This window comes from Marmota monax, unplaced genomic scaffold (assembly GCF_021218885.2).
Source record: "Marmota monax isolate L192 unplaced genomic scaffold, Marmota_monax_Labrador192_F-V1.1 WCK01_AAM20220418_F8-fsc00013, whole genome shotgun sequence".
In the NCBI taxonomy this organism is placed as follows: Eukaryota; Metazoa; Chordata; class Mammalia; order Rodentia; family Sciuridae; genus Marmota; species Marmota monax.
In genome coordinates, this window is record NW_026692202.1 from 20,883,183 (window position 1) to 20,906,115 (window position 22,933).

Consider the following 22,933-nt stretch of genomic DNA (forward strand, 5'->3'; position numbering starts at 1 on the left):
CATAATAACCAAAAAGAAAAAGGTTTGGTAAGATCTATAACTCATATGAAATATGTATAACTCATGAAATATAAATATTTCATATGAGTTATAGATATTTATATTTGCAGCTGGGAAAATGACAGAAAAATCATGGGAAGAGAAAATTTTCTACAAAATTGACTTTTTTGTGGGTATAGTTCTATTTTGCTTTGCTTAAGGTAAGAATTAGTGTCTTTTAATTAAAAAGCATAATAAAAAGCACTATTTGCTACTCTGTTACTATGAAATGTCAAGCTTGAAAAGGATCCTAAATATCTGGTTCAATCCCAATCTTTTGAGTATATCAGACATAAATTATGTTTGATTTATCAAAAATCCAAAATTGAGGAACCAATTAATTGTATAACCAATTAATACAATTAAGGTATTATATAGTAAGCATTAGAACTAGTCCCTATATAAATTAAAATGAAGCTTATAATGATTTCTGTAAAAATGTTGACTAGAAAATGTCACCACAATACTTTTTTGTCCATATCTGGTACAAAGCATTAGAAATTAAGGCTGTGGTTTTATAGCACAGTTGCCAAGGAATCACCTATATTGTTAAGACCTCTGAGCATGGAACAAATTACATTCTTAGAAAAATAATATATGATCATTCCTTATAGGATCACGTTGACAGTGGCAACTGGCAGCATGGTTCTACTGCGCAGAAGTAAATACAAGGAACTTAAGAGGTAATATATTAAAGTTACAGCCACTGTTAGAGATACAAAGAAACAACTCCTGATGCTATCTTTTTGCCACTAGAATATATTTTTCCACAAATACAGGTCCTTGTAAAAACTTAACCACTTATCAAGAATTAGGCTACATATTAATAAAAGAACACTTCTAGTTAAATTCTAGTAGCCTTAGGAAAAATAAAAAGCTTCTACTAAATTGGCACCTTGTGTTGTTTATTAGAACAAAAAAATTGTATGTTTAATATAATTCCAGGCTCCATCAATCATGTGTCAACACTGTGGAAGAGAATCATTGGTGTATGTTACCTGTGTGACAGTCATATACCAGCTAGAAAGTGAATCCATTGAACAATGTGTCATTTTCTGAATACTTTCCTTCTCTTTGGGTTTTGCATCTACACAGCAGTCCATCAATTGTGAGATCAACTTTTGCAAAAAATGTTTCATATCTGTAAAACACAAAAAGAAAGCTTATTTCCTTTTAAAATGAAAGCCCTTGAGACTTCTTCTTCCACTTATTATTTCAGTAGAATGCATCTTTCTATACTTAGCATCAATACAGATAACATTTAACATATTAACTATTAATGCTCTTTAGCACTAATACTTAAATTTCATTAGTTCATACTAAGAGCATACCAAAGTTTATATGAATCATCTATGATAAAAATGTTACCTAAGTAAAATGAATAAACATGGAAACTACAAATTATTTTAGAAATAGTATGCATTTAAGGTACAATGGACAAAAAAAGGATTTCAAGGTCTCTAAAAATAGATCAAAAGTATTATTTACATGAATTATCCTACTCATTACAAATCTTCCTTTATAACAATTTTAAAAGATATTTTTAGGGCTTTTACTTAATTCTAATCACTTTATGATTATGAAAGTAATACACACACAAAAGTATTGTATCAATCCAAATCCAAACAGAATTTACTGTATTAGTGTACATATCCTTTATGGTTTGATGGCTCTGCCAATAAACTTTTTTTTTTTTTAAACTAATGTTGGCCTTTTAAAGTAGGGAAAATAAGATAATTTATGACTGTAAATATGAGCTTATGGAATCTACTCTCTATTGGTCTAAGAGCTTCCCATTTTCTAACTCCTAGTTTCCTGTTTCAAACCTTTCCATTTATTAAAACTTTCATTGGGTTAAGGAACACATCTTGCAAAATGCATTGGCAGTGAAGCTGATATGGCAGGAATGGAGCCAGAAAAAAGAAAGCAAATTTGGCAAAGAATACTGCATTAGTCAAGATTACTTTGAGTGCCACTAAAACTCAGCCTGACTATGCTTTTTCCACAAATAAAAATGGATTAAGAAAGCCAGAGAGAGAAAGAGAAGAACAGAAGAATTCTGTTAACACTTCACCAAGGTATCATGGCATTTACATTTTACCTGGACAATCTTTAGCTTGCAATGAGACTACATATGGTGTGACATTATTCTGGAGGGCCTCTGTTAAGCTTCTGAATATTAAATCATGATCTGTAACATTCACACCTGTGGAGTAATACATCAAAATTATACCATCATTTTTAGTAATGCTTTTACAACAAAAGTTATTTCATGCATCAAGCAAACTGCTAAGTGAAACATTTTAAAAACATGATTCATAATAGAATCCAAGAAAATATACCACATAAATGAAGAAATAGCCATTAATAGATTACCTAAATGTTCATACTACAATGAAGCTTTATAGATCCTGAAAGTCCTCCAAAGGCTCATCCCTGTGTTAAAAGCTTAGTCTCTAGCTGTGGCAATTACTGAGAGGTCATGGAACTTTTAGAAGGTGGGGGTCTAATGGAAGGATGTTAGATCACTGGGGTGATACCCTTGAAAGGAAGGTTGGGACCCTGGCCCCATTTCTCTCTGCTTCCAGCCAACATGAAGTTAGCTTTGTGCCACTACGTGCTCCCCATCAAAATGTACTGCCTAAGCATGAGCCCAGCAACAAGCCAAGTGACCACAGACTGAAACCTCTGAAACCACGAGCCAAAATAAACTTTTCTTCCTTATAAATTATCTCAATATTGTCACAATATTAGGAAGCTACACAGCTTTGTAACAGATGCTTTTTGTTCAAAAAATATTTATCACAATTCCTCTTTTAAAAAATTACTACAGATATGTAGTCAACCTTTGAAAATATCTTAGGAATAATTTCATTACTTAGTCAAATTCATAAAGATCTCTTTAATCAAACACAAGGGGCTACGGAATCCAGCCTTATTATGTCCCTGATTTAACAACTAAGGAGAATCTAACTATAATTCTATTAGCAATCATAGTACTAGATAAATAGAAAAAGTCTGTACTAAGCTAATTCTTGGGGGTAGAGCCTAAAAATAAATTAAAACTATATGATTTTGATATTTACCAAACTCTCCGTTCTCATTCCTGCTAGTCAATTTTAGTGCATAGTAAGAATTGGGTGGAAATTTCCCTACCACTTTGGGAATAATTCTATTAATTGACATCTTGCCTAACAATCTGATTTCTAGAAAGTCCCTTCTACTTGGGCAGACATCAGCAGCACACATTTTCGAACTGTGGTAGTACTTCCACTGCTTAGAAAGAAAAATTTCAGAATCATTCATGCCAGCAATAAGCACTACCCCTGCCAAAAGTCAAAACATAAGAATATTATTTTTTAACTTTTCTGAATTTTTTCCAGACTATTTTTTTAAATCGCTATATGTACCTTTTTGAAAACAGAGTATGTGCAACTGTACCTAACCCCTCTTTGAGTGCAGAATTATTTTATGGTATTATACTGTTTCTAGCATTCATCATAGTCTTTGATTGTAATACTGCATGTCTGGACATATTTGGGAGTTCAGTTAAACACTGCCTCATCCTGTCTTTCACTAACTAACTTTATGAGCTATATATAACATTATGTTTCTTAAAACAATGAACCTGTCTATTGCAAATAGGATAATTAACAATGTCTTTAACTGGAAAAAAAGTTCTCCTCAAACCACGATTTTGAAAAATGCAATTTCCATTAGCTTTTCTCTTTTTTGGCAGGGCTTTAAATCTCTCACAGCAAGCTATCAGGCTATCCCTCTTGACTGTGCCTCCTTTATCCATCTCTAATTGTTGTAACATCTCTAATTGCTGTAACCTGGCAGTAGAAAAACAAAGCATCTAATAGAACAAGTAGTCATCACTAGGTCAAAGTTTCTCATCCATAAATGAAAGGTGTTTAAAATTAGACAGCAGGCTGTTCTGGAATGCTGGTCCATAGCATTATAAAAATCACTCCATTAAGTCTTATTACTCAGGGTGGTCTTGAGATCAGCAGTATGGCATCATCTGGAAACCTGTTAGAAATGCAGGATTTCAGGCCTCAACCCAGACCTAAAAGAACAAAAATCTGGATCCTCTTATGGTTATTTGTAATGACATCACCATGTAAGAAATACTGTCCTCAATATCAGGAATAAGATTTGAGTAATGAAGAGTATTAGAAGGAGTATTAAACAAGAGAATTAACTTATTTTATTAAAGTCTATTAGTATAACAAACCTTAAATAAACAAATTGGAAGTGAAATGAAAAGCATATTTAAAACCCAAATAAATTCTACTTTATTTTCAAAAGGAGAGAGAAATTTGCAGGGATATGGGTGTAGATCAGTGGTAAAACATGCACTCAGCATACATGAGGTCCCATGTTCAACCTCCAGCATCAAAAAAAAAAAAAAGGGGGGAAATGTTCAAAAAGCTGTTTAACAGAGGTGATATATAGTGATAAATATTTAAGAAATTTACAGCAGGCAATTTGTAAGCAGTTTATACACAAGCCATCCAAATCTCTTCCTAGGCAATTAATATAAAATAATTAAACAATCTGACATTGAAAAACTAAGAACATGGAATGTTATAATCTCACTCCACATATGGTTTTTAAAAAAGGTACAATAATCTTATCTACTAACACACTGGTCGTTTATTACCAAATCCAAATCTCGTATGCTCCCATAACATGTATAAGAAAAAAAGAATAAAACAAATAGTTTCCCTTGTGACAAAAAGTTGAAAAGAGCACTAGCTGAATCAATTTCTTTTAATTTTCAGTGCTATGATCAGTATTATGAAGTTTTATTGGTTTTAAAAGTATGTAAACTATAGTATGTTTAATTTTATAAAGAAAAGACATAAAAAGGTGTTTATTAGAACAAGTTAGTCCCCATTATTCTCAACAATACAACCAATTAAAAAAATACATACATGTATGAACAGAGGAACATACATACCAAGAACAAGGGCAGCAACTGGAATTTCTCTATGTTTTATTTGATGTCCCCAGTCTCTTGAATTCTTCTTAAATCCAGTATGAGATTTTTGCAGAAATTCAATTAGACTGTCAAACAGATTTTTATTTAATTCTTCCTGAAGTCGCTACAAAGAAAATAAAGAAATTTTATGAATCATTATTCTGAGTAGAAATCTGAGGTGTCTTTCCTGGTGTTGAGATATTCTAATTTTCTTTTCCCTTTGAATGTTCAAAACTTTTAGTCTATGAAATAAACTAACAATAGATTAAGAGGAAGAATAAAGCATATAAAGGTATTAACATACCACGAGTCACACAAAGTATGAGACTCAAAGGCAAGATGGTTGAAGCTTAAATTTCATTTTGAGCTACAGAAAGAAATAGGGGCTTGGGCCTGCTGAGGGTATATGAGTATGGGGGCAGTGGCAACATGTTATAAAGGGTGGGAAGAAAATGCACCAAAGAAAGATTATATAGGTAACTTATTTTATCATTACACAGATAAAATCTCACAGATAACAGTCATTAGAAGGCCACCTGTGGTAATTTCTGGCTGGGCTAGGTGTCAGATTCCAAATCTCTTCTTCCAGAGGAAAGATCTTTCCTAGGGAGATGGGAGGTGTCAGAGAGAAAAGCATCTGCCTGAATTCATAGTTTACTTCACTAATGTAGACAGATATAAATTTATTTTTACAAAGCAGATTTTCAGAGCCATTCCCATGTCTGAACCTCTTGGAATAACCATCAGAAAATATGATAAAGAAGAATATTTTGGGGTGCCCTATTTTGATCTTCCTCACTGATTTTAGAAGGAAAATTATCAATGATTCAATTCAAATATTACATAAAAAATGACCTAAATGATTGAAATATAGATAAAATAAAAGTTAAATTGCTAGTGATTAGTGCTTTGAATTCCCCCATTTAAAAATTCCTCTAATTTATTCATTCAATATTTATTTATCACCTTATGAATGAAAGCATTCTCTATCCTAAAAAAAAAAAAGAAGAAATTAGACAAGAAAACTTGCAACTAAAACACACAACAATTGATAAGAGCAGAAGCATCTAATGTAAGCTGAGAAGGTAATATATTTGAATTAAGCCATTAGCAGATGATAGAGGACAGGAGACAAAGGCAAGTTAGAAGGAATGAGGACTCAGGGATGCAAGGAAGGAAGAAAGCACTCAACATCTGGAGAACCACAGATATAGCTAAGCATAAAAAACATAAGAAGTGCTAAAAAAAGGAAAATGGACAAAATGTAAGAGTCTAGACCAATAACAAATATATATGATGTTTAAAGATTTGGATTTTATGGGCTGAGTTGTGGCTCAGAGGTAGAGTGCTTGCCTAGCATGCAGGAGGCACTGGGTTTGATCCTCAGCACCAAATAAAAACAAAATATTGTGCCTACCTATAACTAAAAAATAAATATTAAAAAAAAAGATTTTGATTTTATCCTGTGGAGAATGCTACTGAAGGAATGTAAGGGAGAGATATGATTAAACCAATGTTCAGAGGGTTAATCTGGTAGCACTGTGAATGCCAGATGAAGAATCAGGGAGAGGGATTGGAATAGGAAAGACAGTGGAATGAATCTGATGTAACTTTCCTATGTACACAAATGAATATACCACAGTGAATCTCAACATCATGTACATCCATAAGACTGGAATACTAATTAGAATAAGATATATTCAATGTTTGTATAATAAATACTTCAAAGTAGACTACTGTCATGCATTAATTAAAAAGGAAAAAAAAAAAAAGAATCAGGGAGGCTGTACTGGCAAAGGTGCTGCATGAAAAACTCCAGTAGACTGGCATAGGATTGTTTGAGGGCCAAAAGAACTTACAACAGATCTGAAAGATTTGACATCAGTTAGGAACACCAATGGGGGAAATTTTGACAATCCAGTTTAAAAAGGAAAAAGGCTTAAACTGTAAACCACAAAGTCAAATATCTTTAAGGATTACATGGAACATACAAACAAGCAAAGCTACTAGGTGAAAAGCAATAAAGATTGGTAGAAAGCAGTAACAAGATGGAAGTTCATAGCTCTCTCCAAACCATTCAACTGTTTGTTTAACAACATGTTGGTCAAACAGAACAAGTCATTAGCTTAAGATGTTGGCCCTAGAGCTACCAACTTGCTACTCTGGAGAAATGCCTTGTTCGGAGCTGTAATATAAAGAGCTTGGTAATGATATAAAAATAAAGGAGTGATGGAGTTTAGAAATAGCTTAATTTAACACCTGTGTAACTTGCTAAATGAATGGATAAGAGTGCCACCACCTGAAAGCTCCTTGCCTTACCAGCTATCGTGCTCCAATACCTAAAGCTATGCCTGATATTTGGAACATGAGGAGGTTTTTTTTCCTAGTTTATGAAGATTATTGACCAATATTTCCTATATTTCATTAATACTCATAAATTGGTGGAAGGATGGGAAGCAACAAACATGGGATTTACAGTACTAAGAGAAATGTTAACAAAAAAGCATTCACCTCAGTTTCATATTTCATCTGTTCCCACATCAAGTGATAAGTTTCGAATCGAAGCTTGCTGTCCTCAGACTCATTTTTGCCTTTATTAAAATAGTCCTCTAAAAACACAGAAAGAAGTAAGTTGGTTTATTTTCTAATACAGTAAAGTTAGAAACTGTGTGCAAAGCCACAGTAAGTGACTGAGGTGGAATTTTTTTGCTTTACGCACCAGTGTAAATCTATATCTATTTGGAGATATATATTTGTATACCTATATATAGACATATATATTTGAAATAAGAAATATTCCCTATTCGTTGTATTTAATTTTGTTTATATATCTTATTTTTGTGTTAATATATCTTTAAGATTAACAATACCTTTATTTTTGGGGAGAGGGGTTTATACCTGGGATTGAACTCAGGGGCACTCAATCACTGAGCCACATCCCCAGTCGTATTCTGTATTTTGTTTAGACAGGGTCTCACTGAATTGCTTAGTGCCTCACTTTTGCTGAGGATAGCTTTGAACTAGTCCTCCTGACTCAGCCTCCAGAGCCATTGGGATTACAGGCATGTGCCATGACACCCAGCAACAATATCTTTAATTTTTAAATTGTATTTCTCCATTACTTTTGAATTTCTAACAGTTTTATTTAATGGTTTTTGGCCTGAGGTATATACAATTAATATTAATTTTTGTTTTTATCCTACAATCTCATATATTTTACTTTCACATGTTTGCTTTGAAATATCTATTAAATGACTCTTCCTATTAATATTCTTATTTTTTATTCTATTGACAGTTTAGTCCAGCCTTTCTTTTAGTCTTTCTGTATTATTTTATATACTTTCCTCCAATGTCAAAATACCTTTTATTGCAATGGCTTTCAAACTCTCTAAAACCACTATCCACATTAAGGAATACATTTTATATTATAATCTGATACACATATGCATAATAGAAATAAAAGAAAAGTTCCACAGAACAATTTTATTCTTATGTAATAGCAAACATTTTCTTTTCTGTTTCACGGCCCACTAAATCAATTTCATAACTAACCTGTGCATTATGACCAGTTTGAAAAAAACAGACTTATTCATTCCATGAATCATCCTTTCTCTCACTGATGTGAGATACCCTTTTAGTCTAAATATTTCTATATACTTTAAACTACTTTTGAACTTCATCTTTGGTTCTACTGAATGCAATTCTGTTTCTATACCAATTCTGAACTGTTTAAATTACTGCCACTTTTTGTATGTTAGGACATTTTAGTATTGACTAACATCTAGGTCTTTCTCACATTGCCACCAAACAATGTTATTCTTCAAAAAAACTTAAAAGCTTAGGCTGTCCCATCAAATTAATTTATAGCAATTTTACCACTTCTCAAAAACAATTACACTGAAATTTTGACTAAATAATATCAAATTTATAGACTGATTTGAGAAATAACATGTTTAAGATGTTTTTAAAAATTCACACCCAAAAGCATCATATATTTCTTTCTTATTCAAATATTTTACAATCTTTATAGTTTTCTATATTCCTTCATATTTCTTGTTGCTTAAGGGTAGATATTTTATCACAAAAGTAAAGGTTTAATGGTATTAAATTTCTACCACTTGGGCTGGGGTGTGGCTCAGCGATAGAGGACTCGCCTAGCTCATGCGAGGCCCTGGGTTTGATCCTCAGCACCACATAAAATAAATAAACAAAACAAAGGTATTTTGTCCAATCAGAACTAAAAATAAATATTACCTAACTAACTAAATAAATAAATTCTTATCACTCATATTCTAACATCAAGTTCCAAAGTTAATTGATAGTTGATTGAAAGTTCCTTTCATATTAAGAAACTTTCCAATTGTAGCAGATTCAGTTCTTAACAAATATTGAGTTGTGATTTTATCAAACATCTTAGAAAACATTCAAGTCATCACCTGATAAAATGACAGTTATAGTACTGAAATGCAAACAAACAAACAAATAACCAATACTATTAAGAGACAAAACGGCATAACAAGGTAGCCTTAGAAAGTCCATCATTATTACCTTACATTTTTTCAGAGGAGGGAAAAAAACTGAGAAAGCATAGTTTCTTTGGGACTATGTTTATAAGGGTGTCAAGCTCTTGATCACAGTTTGCTCCTCTATTAACGAGAAACTATAAGTCATATTCTCTATCTACCATTACCCCCAAAATTAGACCATTATTTCAATATTTTTATTCCTGAGTACAGATTTCAGCTAGTCTCAGATTAAAGGATTAACATCTTGTCACATGATGGTTTAGAAAAGTCCCATTCTACACATTCAAGCTGTTCAATTCCTTAAACAATGGTATTCAAAATTAATACATGGGTATGCTTGCATTTACATCATCGTTTTTCCACTGGGATTAATTTTCACAGTGCTGAATAATGAAGATAAACACTCCATATGCTTTTGAGAAACTTTTGAAAAATTCTAATACCTGGGCCCCAATCCCAGACCTTCTAATTCAGTTGATCTAGGCTGAGATCTGGCATGGGTATTTTTAATCCAATTAGGTTCCATCCTACCATTTATGGGACAGTTATAAAAACTTATTGAGTAGGTATCTTTAAAATTAATATTTATGTTTTTAGAGTTCTATTCTTTTTGAGAAAATAGGTGAATCATTGGTGATAATATTAATGATATCATTATTTTTAATTATAGTAAATTTAACTTATAGTAAATTATATAATAAGCTCTACGTTATAGTTTTCAGTTGACATTGAAAATTATCAATTTCACTGAAATATCTGCAGAATTGAAAACTTGGAACTTAATGGGTTAAAATTTTTTCCAAATTGAAATCTGAATAAGGACTGTGGATTATATCCATATCAGTTTTCTGGTTGTGAAAATGTACTATAATTATATAAGATATGATCACTGGCAACAAACAGATAAAGGGTACAAGAGAACTATCACTACTAGTTCTTACAATCACATGTGAATTTATAATTTAATTATAAATTAATTAAATTTTAAAAAGCTCCCCAAATAATTCTAATGTGCAGCTACGAAAGAGAACCAGTGCAATGAACACTCTGTATTTAACACTAACATTCTGATTTATTTTAAGATGTCCTATTATCTTGCTCATTAAATAGGTATCTAGAAATAAATGAAAAAAGTGAAGATGGCATCTTTTTTCAATAATTTTTAAGGTATAATTTGCAAATACACCCATTTTAACAACTTGGTAAGTTCTGGCTCAATATATACTCATATAACTACTCCTAAATATAGAACTCAAAATAGAGAACATTTTCATAACTGCAAATAGTTTCCTTTTGTCCTTTTTTTTTTAAAAAAAAAAATTTTTAGTTGTAAATGGACACAATATCTTTGTTGTTATTGTTGTTGCTGGGGATTGAACCTAAAGACTTGTGCACACCAAGCAAGCACTCTACTGACTGAGCTATACCCCCAGCACTCCACAATATTTTTTTATGTAGTGCTGAGGATCGAACCTAGTGCCTCACACCTGTGCAGCAAGTGCTTCTACCAATGAGCTACAGCCCCAGCCCCTTCTTTTATACTTTTGTAATCAACTCCTCCTACCTTATGAAGCCACCAAGACTTTTAAGAAAAATCTGGGTTTTGTTTCTTAGGTACTGGGGATTGAAGTCAGGGGCATTTAATCACTGAGCCATATCACCAGCCCTTTTCATATTTTATTTAGAGACAGGGTCTCACTAAGTTGCTTAGGGCCTTGTTAAGTTGCTGAGGCCACCTCTGAACACCGATCCTCCTACCTCCTGAGCCACAGGGATTACGGGCATGTGCCACAGTGTTCAGCTGGGTTTTTTTCTTAATTCTTTTCTCTTTTTACCCACATGTGTTTCTAAGTGATTAAAATCTACTGCTTTAATAATATGACTATGTGAATCTGTGATTTAAATCCATCTGCTAAATAATTTATTAAATTCTAGTTGGAATAAAGAGTAACAACAACAGTGCAAGACCCCCCTGTGCATATGAGATAGAAAGCACAAACTGGTAGAAAGGGTAAAAAACAACAACAACAACAACAAAAAAAAAACATAAGAGGCAGCAACTCTGGGCCACCTAAAAATATGTAACAGATATTTTTGCAGTTTTTTCCCCTCCTTCAGGCTACTGAGGTCTGGGAGTCTCAGAACATGACTATAAGGATGAGTTGGTGACCGTCCCTGATAATACAGATATTATTGTCTCACAAACTTCTGCATGTCAGGTTTTACAGGCATGAAAAACGAAGAGAAAAACTTCTTAATAAGCCAGTCTAGTCTTTCATTCTATAGACAAAAGAGACCTGGGGAAAGCCAAAAGAGCCATGAAAAGGTCATACAACTAGTTAGGGTCAGGACCATTCTCCAAGTTTCTTTAATTCTAGCCCAGTTATTCCAAACCTTGTGCTTCCATAATCTGGCAGAATTATTGTAACAAATCCAGACCATGTTTTTTTTTTTTTTTCCCCTCAACATGTATTGGTGTGCACAACCCTTATCCCTGAATTAGAACATACAACATTCTTTTTAATACCCATGTAGTTACTAAGCCCTTTACTATGTGTTCCATACATGTGACTTTTCTTTCATCTTATCAAGTTTATTTATAAAATGAATCATGTCAAATTTTTAAGAATGTTCAAATTTAATTCAGAAATATATTTAAATTATATTTAACTCATATATTTAATTCAGAAATACTTTAATTCAGGAATAATTCCTATATAAATTTCACTAGAAAACAAATGTAAATTTGGACTTTTTCTTTGGTTTCCACATCATTTTATTTTCTATTATTTCTACTATCGTTAGACATCTATTGCTAATCAGCATTTATAATTGATTTGATTATTTAATTATTTAATCAAAGTCCAAAATATTTTCCTAGGATAAACTGATGCTCATTTTTCTTTCTTTGTTTTTTTTTTTTTGGTACCAGGGATTTTAACCAAAGGGTACTTGACCACTAAGCCACATCCCCAGCCCTTTTTATTTTTTGAGATAGGGTCTTGCTAAATTGCTTATGGCTTCACTAAATTGCTGAGGCTGGTTCTGAACTTGTGATCTTTCTCTCTCAGCCTCCTGAACTGCTGGGATTACAGGCAAGCAGCTGGGATTATAGGCGTGGTAGCCTGGCTAATTTTCATTTCTGAAGTTGTGCATGAAGAAACAATGGCAGAGAAGTCATCAAGAGAAATGTATTTCACAGTTTGCCCCATGAAGATATATTTACATTCCCTTTTAGATTAGAATACTAGGGTGCATATTTATCTTTTGACAAATGCCTAGGAAAATAACCTTTACATTAATAGGCTAAGTCAGTCAAGCTTAGAAAAGAGAATTACTAAATTCAATTAGATTTAGTTCTTAAAGTTTAAAAAGACATGGAGGAAGAAAAACTAAGAGATTTGATGTTAAGACACCTTACCTATTGGCACAGAGATCTTCCTTTTCTTGAAGTTTGGTTTAAACACAAAACAGCCCTTAAAAAAGAAAAAAGCATAAAGTCAATGTAGCCACAGAACTGACAAATCTGATTAACCAAATATTTTATGGCTTTTTTATAAAAGATATTTATTTCAGGTTCTAAGAAATCACATCATGTCATTCTGAATTACAGAAGGAAAATCTTAAAACAACCATCCATTCCTTTATCCTTCTTCCTATGGAATGCTCTGGTAGATCTTTAGGTTTACTCTTTGGGACCTACTCTGATAGACAAAGGAAATAAAAGCTGATGAAACTGATTTCCAGAAAGTTTCCATTTTAATAAAATTTAAGACTATGTTGCTGGTGTCCTAAGTCACAGGGGCCTTATCTCAGGGAGTCCCAATATGTGAGGTTTGGTCACTTGCCCCAAAAATCAAATGAAAAAGGCAATAAAGAAGGAAAGGAATTTTATTTATTACAGCCATACTGGGAAGACAAGGGGAAGCAAGTATCCTCTGCCAGGTCTTCTTGGGTACTAACATGAGCTTCAGGTTTAAACAGTAGACCTTATAAAAGAGTAAATATGCACAGTTAAGCAGTCTTGGTTAAACTGTGATCTGGTTTGTCATTATCTCAGGTTCTGTGAAGTTCTGCTGACTCCAGGGGAGTCATTATTACTTGAGGAAGCAATTTGGTTTCCATTAAAAAATGACTGCTTCTATTCTGTAGGCAGACTTAGTTGCTGTCACAGGATAACTGGTTCTGCTTAGGGGGTGCAGTCACATTGTGGGACAATCTTCCTGAAATGTCCAACAATCATAAAAATATCTTAGAAACTATTATCTTGGTGTCTTTAGTCTTGAAGAGGGCCAAGAGATTTTAGGCAAATTTAGGACTAACTGACCTTGTACTACCAGTTTTCAGATGGACACTCCTTAAGTGATTAACACATCTATACAGAGTTGAATAGGAATATGACCAAAAGTTCAAGATTATAAAGGTGGCAGGCAGAAAAACAAAAGCAGTAATTCCTAACAATTTATCCTTTTAGTTACCCATCAGACACCTTCAGGCCCAACTGAAGAGTCAATGCTTTTAAGTAAAAGCATCTTCTAAGACCTTATTACAAGAGGAGAAATAACATTAAGATGAAGATCAAGAAAATTGAAAGTAGGGCTGGGATATAGCTCAGTGGCTCAGTGCTTGCCTAGCATGTGCACAAGACCCTGTGTACAACAGTAGCACTTTACCATTCCAAAAGAAGTCCTTATTATTTAACTAAACTCTAAGTACTTAGAACTTTGACAAACAAATAGAAAACTCTGACTACCATTTCATCCTACAACTTTCTTCAACCAATAAAAGTCTTATTAATTTATCCACTAAAGTTTGACTCAAAACTAACCTTGTCTGTGAAACCTTTCCCAAGTCCCTAGTGAGAAATGTTCCTTTCCTTAGATCTCACAGTACTTTAACATCTTCATTTGGCTTTGTTTTGAATCACTTTCACTGTAAATCAATTATTTTGGGGTGTATCTCTCCAAGTAAATAGTGAACATCTTCAGAATAAAGACTGTATTTTATTTATAATTATTTCCTCAATATTTAGAATAGTGCTAACATGTACATTAGGCAGTCAGTATTTAGAAGGAATGAATGTTTGCAAATTAATGTTCTTGGCAATTTCATAACTATATTCATTGGAATTATGTACCACTGGTCTAATGTAATAATATACTGATCCTAGTGTATCCTACCAATCCTAAAGTCACACTTTATAAATACCTTCTTAAAGATTTCATTTATATGGAAAATTAAAAAAAGAATAAAAGAAATTTACCTACAAAGTCATCTCAGGATAGTGTAAGAGATAACTGTGCAAAATATAAAGTGGCCATTTGGATTCCAGGTTCAAATTTAAAACTGTGCCATATGTTCTTATTTTTGCAACTAGTGGAGCTATGTGAAATACACATTTTTAGGGCTGGGGATGTGGCTCAAGCGGTAGCACGCTCACCTGGCATGCGTGCGGCCCGGGTTCGATCCTCAGCACCACATACAAACAAAGATGTTGTGTCTGCCGAAAACTAAAAAATAAATATTAAAATTCTCTCTCTCTCTCTCTAAAAAAAGAAAAAAAATGTCTTGGTGTTTGGAACAAAAATAGTGCCTACTATTATATAGCATTGTGAACTCTTTAAAAAAAAAGAAATATACATATTTAGAAAAATCATATGGTATAATGACAAGCTTGTCATTTCATCCTTTCCATATGGACCTACAATACAGTAAAGGAAAGGTGCTCTTAAAGAAGCAAGATAGGAAGAGTACTTAGAATGGATTCTAATATCAGGCAATGGTAGTAATATGGTTAATCACTTTGAACTGCTAGTAAAGTGATGGTGTTAGATACGAAGGAAGAAATCTAGAAGGAGGGCAACAGCCACAAAACATCATAATATGACAGAGAAGTGAAAGTACTTAGAGGTTAAAAAACAAAATGACAGAAACTTCATGTATCTGTTCTGACATGGTAGTCATGGTCACATGCAGTTATTAAGTGCTTGAAATGTGGTAGTACAAATGAGAAACTGAATTTTTATTTTTTTTTTTTATTTTTTTTTTTTTTTTTTTTTTAGTGAGAGAGATAGAGGTAGAGAGAGAGAGAATTTTTTTAATATTTATTTTTTAGTATTTGGCGGACACAACATCTTTGTTTGTATGTGGTGCTGAGGATCGAACCCGGGCCGCACGCATGCCAGGCGAGCGCGCTACCGCTTGAGCCACATCCCAGCCCCGAGAAACTGAATTTTTAAATTAAATATTACTTTAAATTTAAATTTAGCCACACGTGGCTAGTGAATACTTCACAGGACAATACAACTCCAGAATCTATCTTCTTGCCCACTACACTTTGACTTGCAAACCCTTACCACCTAGGTTTACCATATGAAGGAGGTCTATATGATCCCGCCCCCACACCTGCATTACTTTTCCAATCTCATTTTCCCTAATGTTCCTGCTTTCTCCAATTTTGATGACACTGACTTTGCAATTTCTTTACAATACTTTATTTTTTGCTGTCTATTCCCTGCCCTCCCTCCCCTCCACCGCCAAAGAAACATGTTCTCTCTGTTCTCCTTCCTCAAAACCCATGCCTGACAAACTTCTAGTCATTTTTTTGTAGGTCTCAGCCAAAGTGTCAGTTTCTCCAAAAAGTCTTCGCCAACCCTTAACAATCTATATTAGGTTCTTCTCTCTCGTCCATCTCACTCAGAACTTTTTTCTTTCACAAGTGATCATCAGCCTGTTAGTGTCTCTCTTAAGTGCAGGAACAAGTCTAATTTGTTTACCTCTGTATCTCGGTACCTAGCGGAGTGCTTTGGCGCAACAGTAAACATGAAGGAAAAAGTAGGGGAGAACGGGGCACATTCTCTGGGCATCCGACCTCCACGAATCAGGACTTAAAAGCCCACTCTGGTTGCATTGCAAGGCAGACTAGCGACCTCATTGGCCTCAACTAAACCTGAGGCAAAGACGCCCGAACTGTCTGCCTCTCCCTCCCATGGAGCCAGGGAACAGAGAGGACTGCATAACCTCCACTAAATCCCTTCTCCAAAGAGGAATGAGGCGGCGGTGAGGCCTGGGTGAGCACCCGCCCAGACGTACCTTGGACACGGAGGACGTGGCCATGGTCCTACCGCCCGGCAGGTTGCGGATACACTCAGGATTTCCCGCGCGCCCTCGCGGCAGCGGGGCAAAGGTTAAAGGCGGGCTGTTCGGCTCCTTGATTAGCTGGCGTGGCCGTCCGGGGCTGGCTTCCGGCGTGCAGAGGCGGGGCGTTAAGAAAAGGGAGGAGCGAGGCCAGAGCCAGACATGGCGTGTGGCTTCCGCAGATCCATTGCCAGCCAGGTACGGATCCCGGAGCGGGCGGAACAGGGACTCCGCGAGGCGGGGGACCCCAAGCTCATTAGCAGCTGCGGCCAGTCACTCAGTGGGAGGGTCGGTTCCGCGAAACTCTGTTTGTTTCTGCAGCTTCATTCCCTTTTCTCTCGAAGTGCAGAGGCGCGTCATGTGGAGGGTCAGGAATAAGGCAGAGATCGTTTTCTCATTGTGAAAAGTAAACTTTGAAAGGTACTTGTTGCTTCCCTCGCTCCTTTTCTTTTTATTTTTTTTAAATGTATTGTTTAGTTGTTGATGAACCTTTATTTTATTTTTATATGGTGCTGAGGATTGAACCCAGTTCCTGACACATGCTAGGCAAGTGCTCTACTACTGAGATACAACCCCCGCCCCCCCCCCCCCCCCCCCCGCTTTCAATCCACGTTTTTCCATGTTTTACTTGGGTGATGCACTACATAGATAGAATGTCTTTGGGCCATGATTAAACACCAAAGAAATGAATGCTCCACACACTTAGTGAAGTTGATAATGGATCTGAATTGCTATCAAAAGGATCTAGCATAAAAGCTTGTTGTTTCTCTTGCAGTAAGTTAGGACAATTTACCCTAGAAATATTTTGGTAAATCCCAAAAGTAAATGAGACTGTGCCTTTTTGATTTGGAGGCATTGATGAGTAAAAACTGCAGAATAAATCTGGAATTTATTAAAAAGAAATTTTAAAATTCACTGAATATCATTGTAATTTTGTTGCAAGGAAAGTTTCCATGTGGCCTTGACAAATTCATTTCCTTTTTATTAATGACATATTTTGCCTGGTATGTAATTTACTTTAGCGCATTTTCACTGTTTGTAGGCATTTTGGGGAAATCCTTCTGTCTTTGTCTAAAAGCTTATAGGTGTACTGCTGTGTCCCTTGCTAGCTCCTCTAATACCACCTTTTAATAAGTCAAAGCTGAGTTTATTGCTTGCTGGGGTAAGGCAAAACACCACCTCATCAGACTGCTCCTAGTGCCTAAATTGGAAAAGCAAGATCAGATTTATTGAGAATCTGATGTATGGGATAAGGCTGATCTTTCAGCAGCAGAGTATGGGAGGGGATTGGGTCTGAAGGCTCAATTAGAACTGGATACTGATCTTGATAAAACAGTTTGTCATTGGTGGAAAGAGCAAGGCAAGGTGTGCAAGGGTTCTTACAACATAAAGATGCTTTCTATTAAAGAACTGAGATTTTCCATAAAGCTCCTGTGAACAATCAAGTTATTTAGGCAGCAGTCTCCAGAACTGTTACATTATGCTGATGTTAATATAGAGAGTAAACTATCTCTGAGGTAGGTAGTTTGAGTCCTCAGTATTCAGTAGATGCTTTGTATTCTCAACCCACAGGTCAAAATAGTGCTATGATCAGAAACATAATTGTTTTTAGTTTTGCAAAGGTTGTATTCTTTCTCATAAAGAAGGTAAGATGGAGGATGGGAATAAATAGTTATTAAGCTACTTTGACTTTTTTAAGCCCATGGTAACCCTGTGGTGTAGTTTACATAATATTATTATGTAATTGAACACATTGAGATCTAGAGATATTAAGTAACCTACCCAAGGCCACGTGGATAGTAAATTAAAGTGATTTTCTGAACTGAAATCTGTCTAATTTAAAAACCATTTTTTTCTATAAATTGCTGTTTAGTTTGTGAAATCAAGAAGCACAATCTAGTCACTAAAAAGAATTTGTGCGGGCTGGGGTTGTAGCTCAGTGGTAGAGCACTTGCCTACCATGTGTAAGGCACTGGGTTCAAGTCTCAGCACCATATATAACTAATAAAATAAAAGTCCATTGACAACGAAAAAAATATTTAAAAAAAGAATTTATGGATATATATGGCATCATAAATTAACCAAATATGTATTTATCTGAATATGGAGTATTTGAGGGATTGAGTAAAAGTTGAGGATAAATAAAAATGAGGAGCTCTTTGCTAGTTGAGGAATGAAGGAAATATTATATGCTATGACACAACTATTCAGCAGACTTTGAATAATGAGTCTAGAGTTTTCTAACAACTATCCCAAAGTTGAAAGTGAATGTTTTCTGCCCTGGAGTGGCTCCAGACCAGCTTGGGGAACAGATGTGAACAGATAATTGCAGTGCACTCTGTAACCACTATATTAGAAACATATGCAAAAGAGAACTTAAGAAGGCTTTATGTCAGGGGAGGCTTTGTGGAAAACAAGATGCTGGGGCTTCATCTTGAAGGGAGAATGAGTAGCAGTGTGCCAAGTGAATAGGAGGTTGGCAAGGTGTAGGTGTTCTAAGAAGAGAGGGTGCAGACATAATGACATATGGAAAGCAGGTATATTCATGCAACCAGAGTATTTGGATATGACTAAAATTTAGATTATACTTCACCTCAGCAAGTTCTATTAGTTTTAACTTCGGAAATACATCTTGGAGCCAAACAGTCTTTCCCATTACTGCTCCTTCCTCTCCCTATCCCAAACCAAGCCACCATTATCTACACTGACTTCTTATGGGTTTGTTTCTATTTATTCCTCCCTTTCATCCATTTTACATATATCAAAAAAGTGACTTTTAAAATGTAAATCAAATCATATTACTTATCCTTCTACATTTCACAAACTCTACACCAGAACTTAAACATCTTTTTAAATTCACGCCTCTCTATTCTTTCTGTAAGGTCTAACCAAAATGTTATTTTCTATCTCTTTAACCCACCAAGGTCTTTTCATTCTCATTGCATAGATAATTCCCTGTGTCTAAAAGAAATGCACTTTGCATATGCCATAACCCATTTTGCAAGATAAAGGTTTAACAAACAGTACTTATAATGTGTACGTGTTCACTTTTTTTACTTTATACTACTTCATTTTTCAAAAATGGTAGTTGGAACTCATTGGATTTATTCCCAGCTGATGACATATAATTTAAGAGTATATCCTCCAGTTCTCCATCTCAGTCCCTTGTTTGCTTCTATAATAACATTATAAGTGAGTAATTATTTTGTTTTGATGTATATTTCCTCTATAATATTTTTTGAAGACAGAGAACACTTCTTATTCATTGTTATTTCCCCCACCTCAGCAAAGTGCCTGGAACATAGAAGATATACATACCTGAAGAATGAATATGAGAATATATATTGAGATATAATATAAAAACTATAATTTCACCGTATGAGTTCATGATTTTAAAGTGAGATGACATGGTAATAGTGAAAAGAACTAAAATTCCAGCCCTATCACTTGGGTGACAAACTCTTGGCAAATTAACCTGATGGCTGTAAGATGATGGTGTTGATTATGAGTTTATGGATTGTTACATAAAATTAATAGTGTGGTGATATAAGTGTTAGCTACTATTTATGTAATGCTTGTAACATGGAGTGTTTTGCATAACTTTAGGGCTATTGATAAGATTTAATGAAGTAGGGCAAGGTGGCATAAAGCCAGCAACTCAGGAAACAGCAGCAGGAGGCTTGCAAGTTCAAGGCCAACTTGGGCAATTTAGCAAGACCCTGTCAAAAAATAAAAATAAATTTTTTTAAAAAAAAAGGAGGGGAAACTGGAGATTTCAGCTCAGTTTTAGAGCATCTTTGGGTTCAATTCTCAGTGTACACAGGGGTGAAAAAAAGATAAAAGTTCTGTTAAGATAATATTACAGAAAGTGCTTCGTGTCAAGAACTGAAGGGTCTGTGATTTTAATTTACATGTTAACCTACCATAGTTCAGAGATGGTGGCAGAAAACATGAGACTTTATTATTCATAGCAATAGCAATAGCTGGAGTATGAACATTACTAAAGCTTTGGCATTAGTAAGTTTAAGTTCAGCTTGTTCTTTTATTAACCTTTAATTTTGAAGTAATTTCAAACTTACAGATAATAGTACTGAGATTTCCATATCCTCTAGATTAACTAGGTTGGCTGATTATTGACATTTCACATTTGCTTCATCATTCTGTCTAGATTATTTTTTCCTGTTTCATTTGAGAGTGGGATTCATATACATGCTCCTTTACCTCTTGATACATTATCATTTTTAAGAACAAATCTCATCTGACATATCATTAGTACAGTTATTAGATTCAGTGACATTGATATAAAACTTTAATTTTCAGTCTACATTGCAGTTTTGTTGATTTTTCAAGTGTAGTATCGCAAATTGCATTTAGTTGTCATGTAACTGGTACATTTTAAGTAGCCTTAAGGTCTCTTCATTAACTTTTATCTCCATAATTTAATAAAGAAGATACACTGCTAACAAGCAAATGGGAATACAAGCCTCTTTGACTCTACTGACAGGTTTTATTATCAGCTTTTAGGTGTGGCCTCAAGAAGCAATTAAATTTGATGATCAATTATTGTCATCTAGTTCTGAGGTGAAATTTTGGGAAGATATTCATCCACATTCAGGTCAGCAACAGAATTGACTGAATTATCTAGGTATATGATTTGAGTTGCTATGATTTCAATGAGCACCTCCCTCCCAAAGACCTATATGGAAAGGTTTGATTCCCCAAAGTGACAGTATTGGGAGATGCTGTGAACCTTTAGGTGGTAGGAGGTTGTTCGTTAGGTTATTGGAGGCTTATCCTCATAAGGGACTGTGGGACTGTAGGCAGTCCTCCCTCTCTTCCCATCCCTCAACCCCTTTCCTGGTGTGAGATATAAGCTTTTGTTCTATCCTCTGCTCCTACCATGATGTGCCCTCATCAGAGGCTTAAGTCAGTGAGCCACCCATCTTAGACTCAAACCTCCAGAACCATGATCCAAAATAATCTTTCTTACCCAAGTAACCTGTGTCAGATATTTTATTATCCTGATGTGAACCTAATACACTTACTCTCCTATAGCCCACTAGCATTCAGTTCTGCTTAAAATCACAAGTATGAAAGTGATGCTGTTTTTTTCATTTTAAGTAATTGGTGATAACTTGCCCTCCAAGTCCTTTGGGAAGTTCCCTTCTGAACTGTAAAGTTTGCTTGATTCTTGTTTGTGTCTTGGAACTATTCTAGGCCTTTTCCTAAGGAAAATTTTCTTCAAATTGGAAAACAGATGTGCTGTTGGTGGCAAACATACAGAAACCTCATTGTATAAGAGTCAGGGGTGAAGAATAACCAGGGGTAATGGACAATTTAAGTATTTTACAATACGGAAGCGATGTCAGCTCTACCACTTTTAGCAATGTCTAATTGCTAATGAATATGGATCTCTTTTTTCATCAACACTATTAAAGTTTGTGTGCAATTGCCATAGATTTTGATTGTAAACTCAGGAAGCTTAGCTCCTAACTCAATTTACACCTGTCTTGATCGAGACTGATTATTTGTTTTACTTCATCATCAGTATCTAGGTACTAAAGATAGGAATTATGTTTGCTTGTGTGTTGAGGGCCACAGCCGAGTCGGGATGATGCATGGCATTTTTGCCAGAAGAAGTGGTTGAGAGGTGACGCCAGCGGGTTCTCGCCGAGTTCCCATTGAGTTCCAATTGAGCTCTCGCGGGGATTCCCAGAGAGTTCCCATTGGTTGGGGAAGTGCCGGAGAAGGGATATTTCCGGTGGCTGAGTCCTGGAGGAGCTGCGTGGTGTTAGGGGAGAATTCCTGGGGAGCGTGTGTGGAATGTGCTGGTGGAGTTCAGAAATAAAGTTTGTTCCTGCTTCAGTGGCTTGTGATTTGTGCCCAGCCAGACTGCGGCACTTGTGTGCCAGAGAAACAAGTAGTTTAGAACTGCCCCTAAGTTCATTAATGCTTTCATACTGGATGCCCCTGGGAGCTAAAGATTCTATTGGAATCTCTGTTCTTAGGTTTCCAAATTTAAGGCTTAGAATTGTGCTTGGTATATTGCAAGCACTGAATACATATTAGTCATTATTATATTGTGTATTAGAATCTCTGGTTTGAGGTTCTGAAACCAGATTAGCAGTTTTGAGTTTTCACTTTTAACATGCATTTAAGAAGTGCTCCCAGCTTTCAGCCTCAGGTTTGCTCCTCATTCATTCATGTTGTTAAGTTTACTTCTCAAGGATTATGTCTAATA

General features: G+C 35.0%; 2 protein-coding genes across 8 annotated transcripts in view; one reads left to right on the forward strand and one right to left on the reverse strand.

The window, feature by feature from the left end:
- Orc3 (origin recognition complex subunit 3) overlaps window positions 1-16,748 on the reverse strand; it is a 55,211-nt gene extending 38,463 nt beyond the window's left edge. For 2 of the 4 annotated variants that reach the window (XM_046431672.2, XM_046431663.2), the window contains exons 1-6: window positions 16,648-16,747; window positions 12,977-13,031; window positions 7,541-7,638; window positions 5,009-5,153; window positions 2,141-2,245; window positions 1,038-1,180 (exon numbers count right to left, since the gene is read on the reverse strand). In XM_046431672.2, coding sequence (XP_046287628.1) covers window positions 1,038-1,180; window positions 2,141-2,245; window positions 5,009-5,153; window positions 7,541-7,638; window positions 12,977-13,031; window positions 16,648-16,671 — 570 coding nt within the window. In that variant the 5' untranslated portion in view covers window positions 16,672-16,747. Of the gene's footprint in view, window positions 1-1,037; window positions 1,181-2,140; window positions 2,246-5,008; window positions 5,154-7,540; window positions 7,639-12,976; window positions 13,032-14,995; window positions 15,066-16,647 lie in introns of all 4 variants that reach the window. The other 2 variants (XM_058575745.1, XM_046431680.2) reach the window with 2 other exon arrangements.
- Window positions 16,749-16,806: 58 nt separating this feature from the next.
- Rars2 (arginyl-tRNA synthetase 2, mitochondrial) overlaps window positions 16,807-22,933 on the forward strand; it is a 92,102-nt gene continuing 85,975 nt past the window's right edge. For all 4 annotated transcript variants that reach the window (XM_046431704.2, XM_046431714.2, XM_046431724.2 and 1 more), the window contains exon 1: window positions 16,807-16,890. In XM_046431704.2, coding sequence (XP_046287660.1) covers window positions 16,855-16,890 — 36 coding nt within the window. In that variant the 5' untranslated portion in view covers window positions 16,807-16,854. The remainder of the gene's footprint in view (window positions 16,891-22,933) is intronic.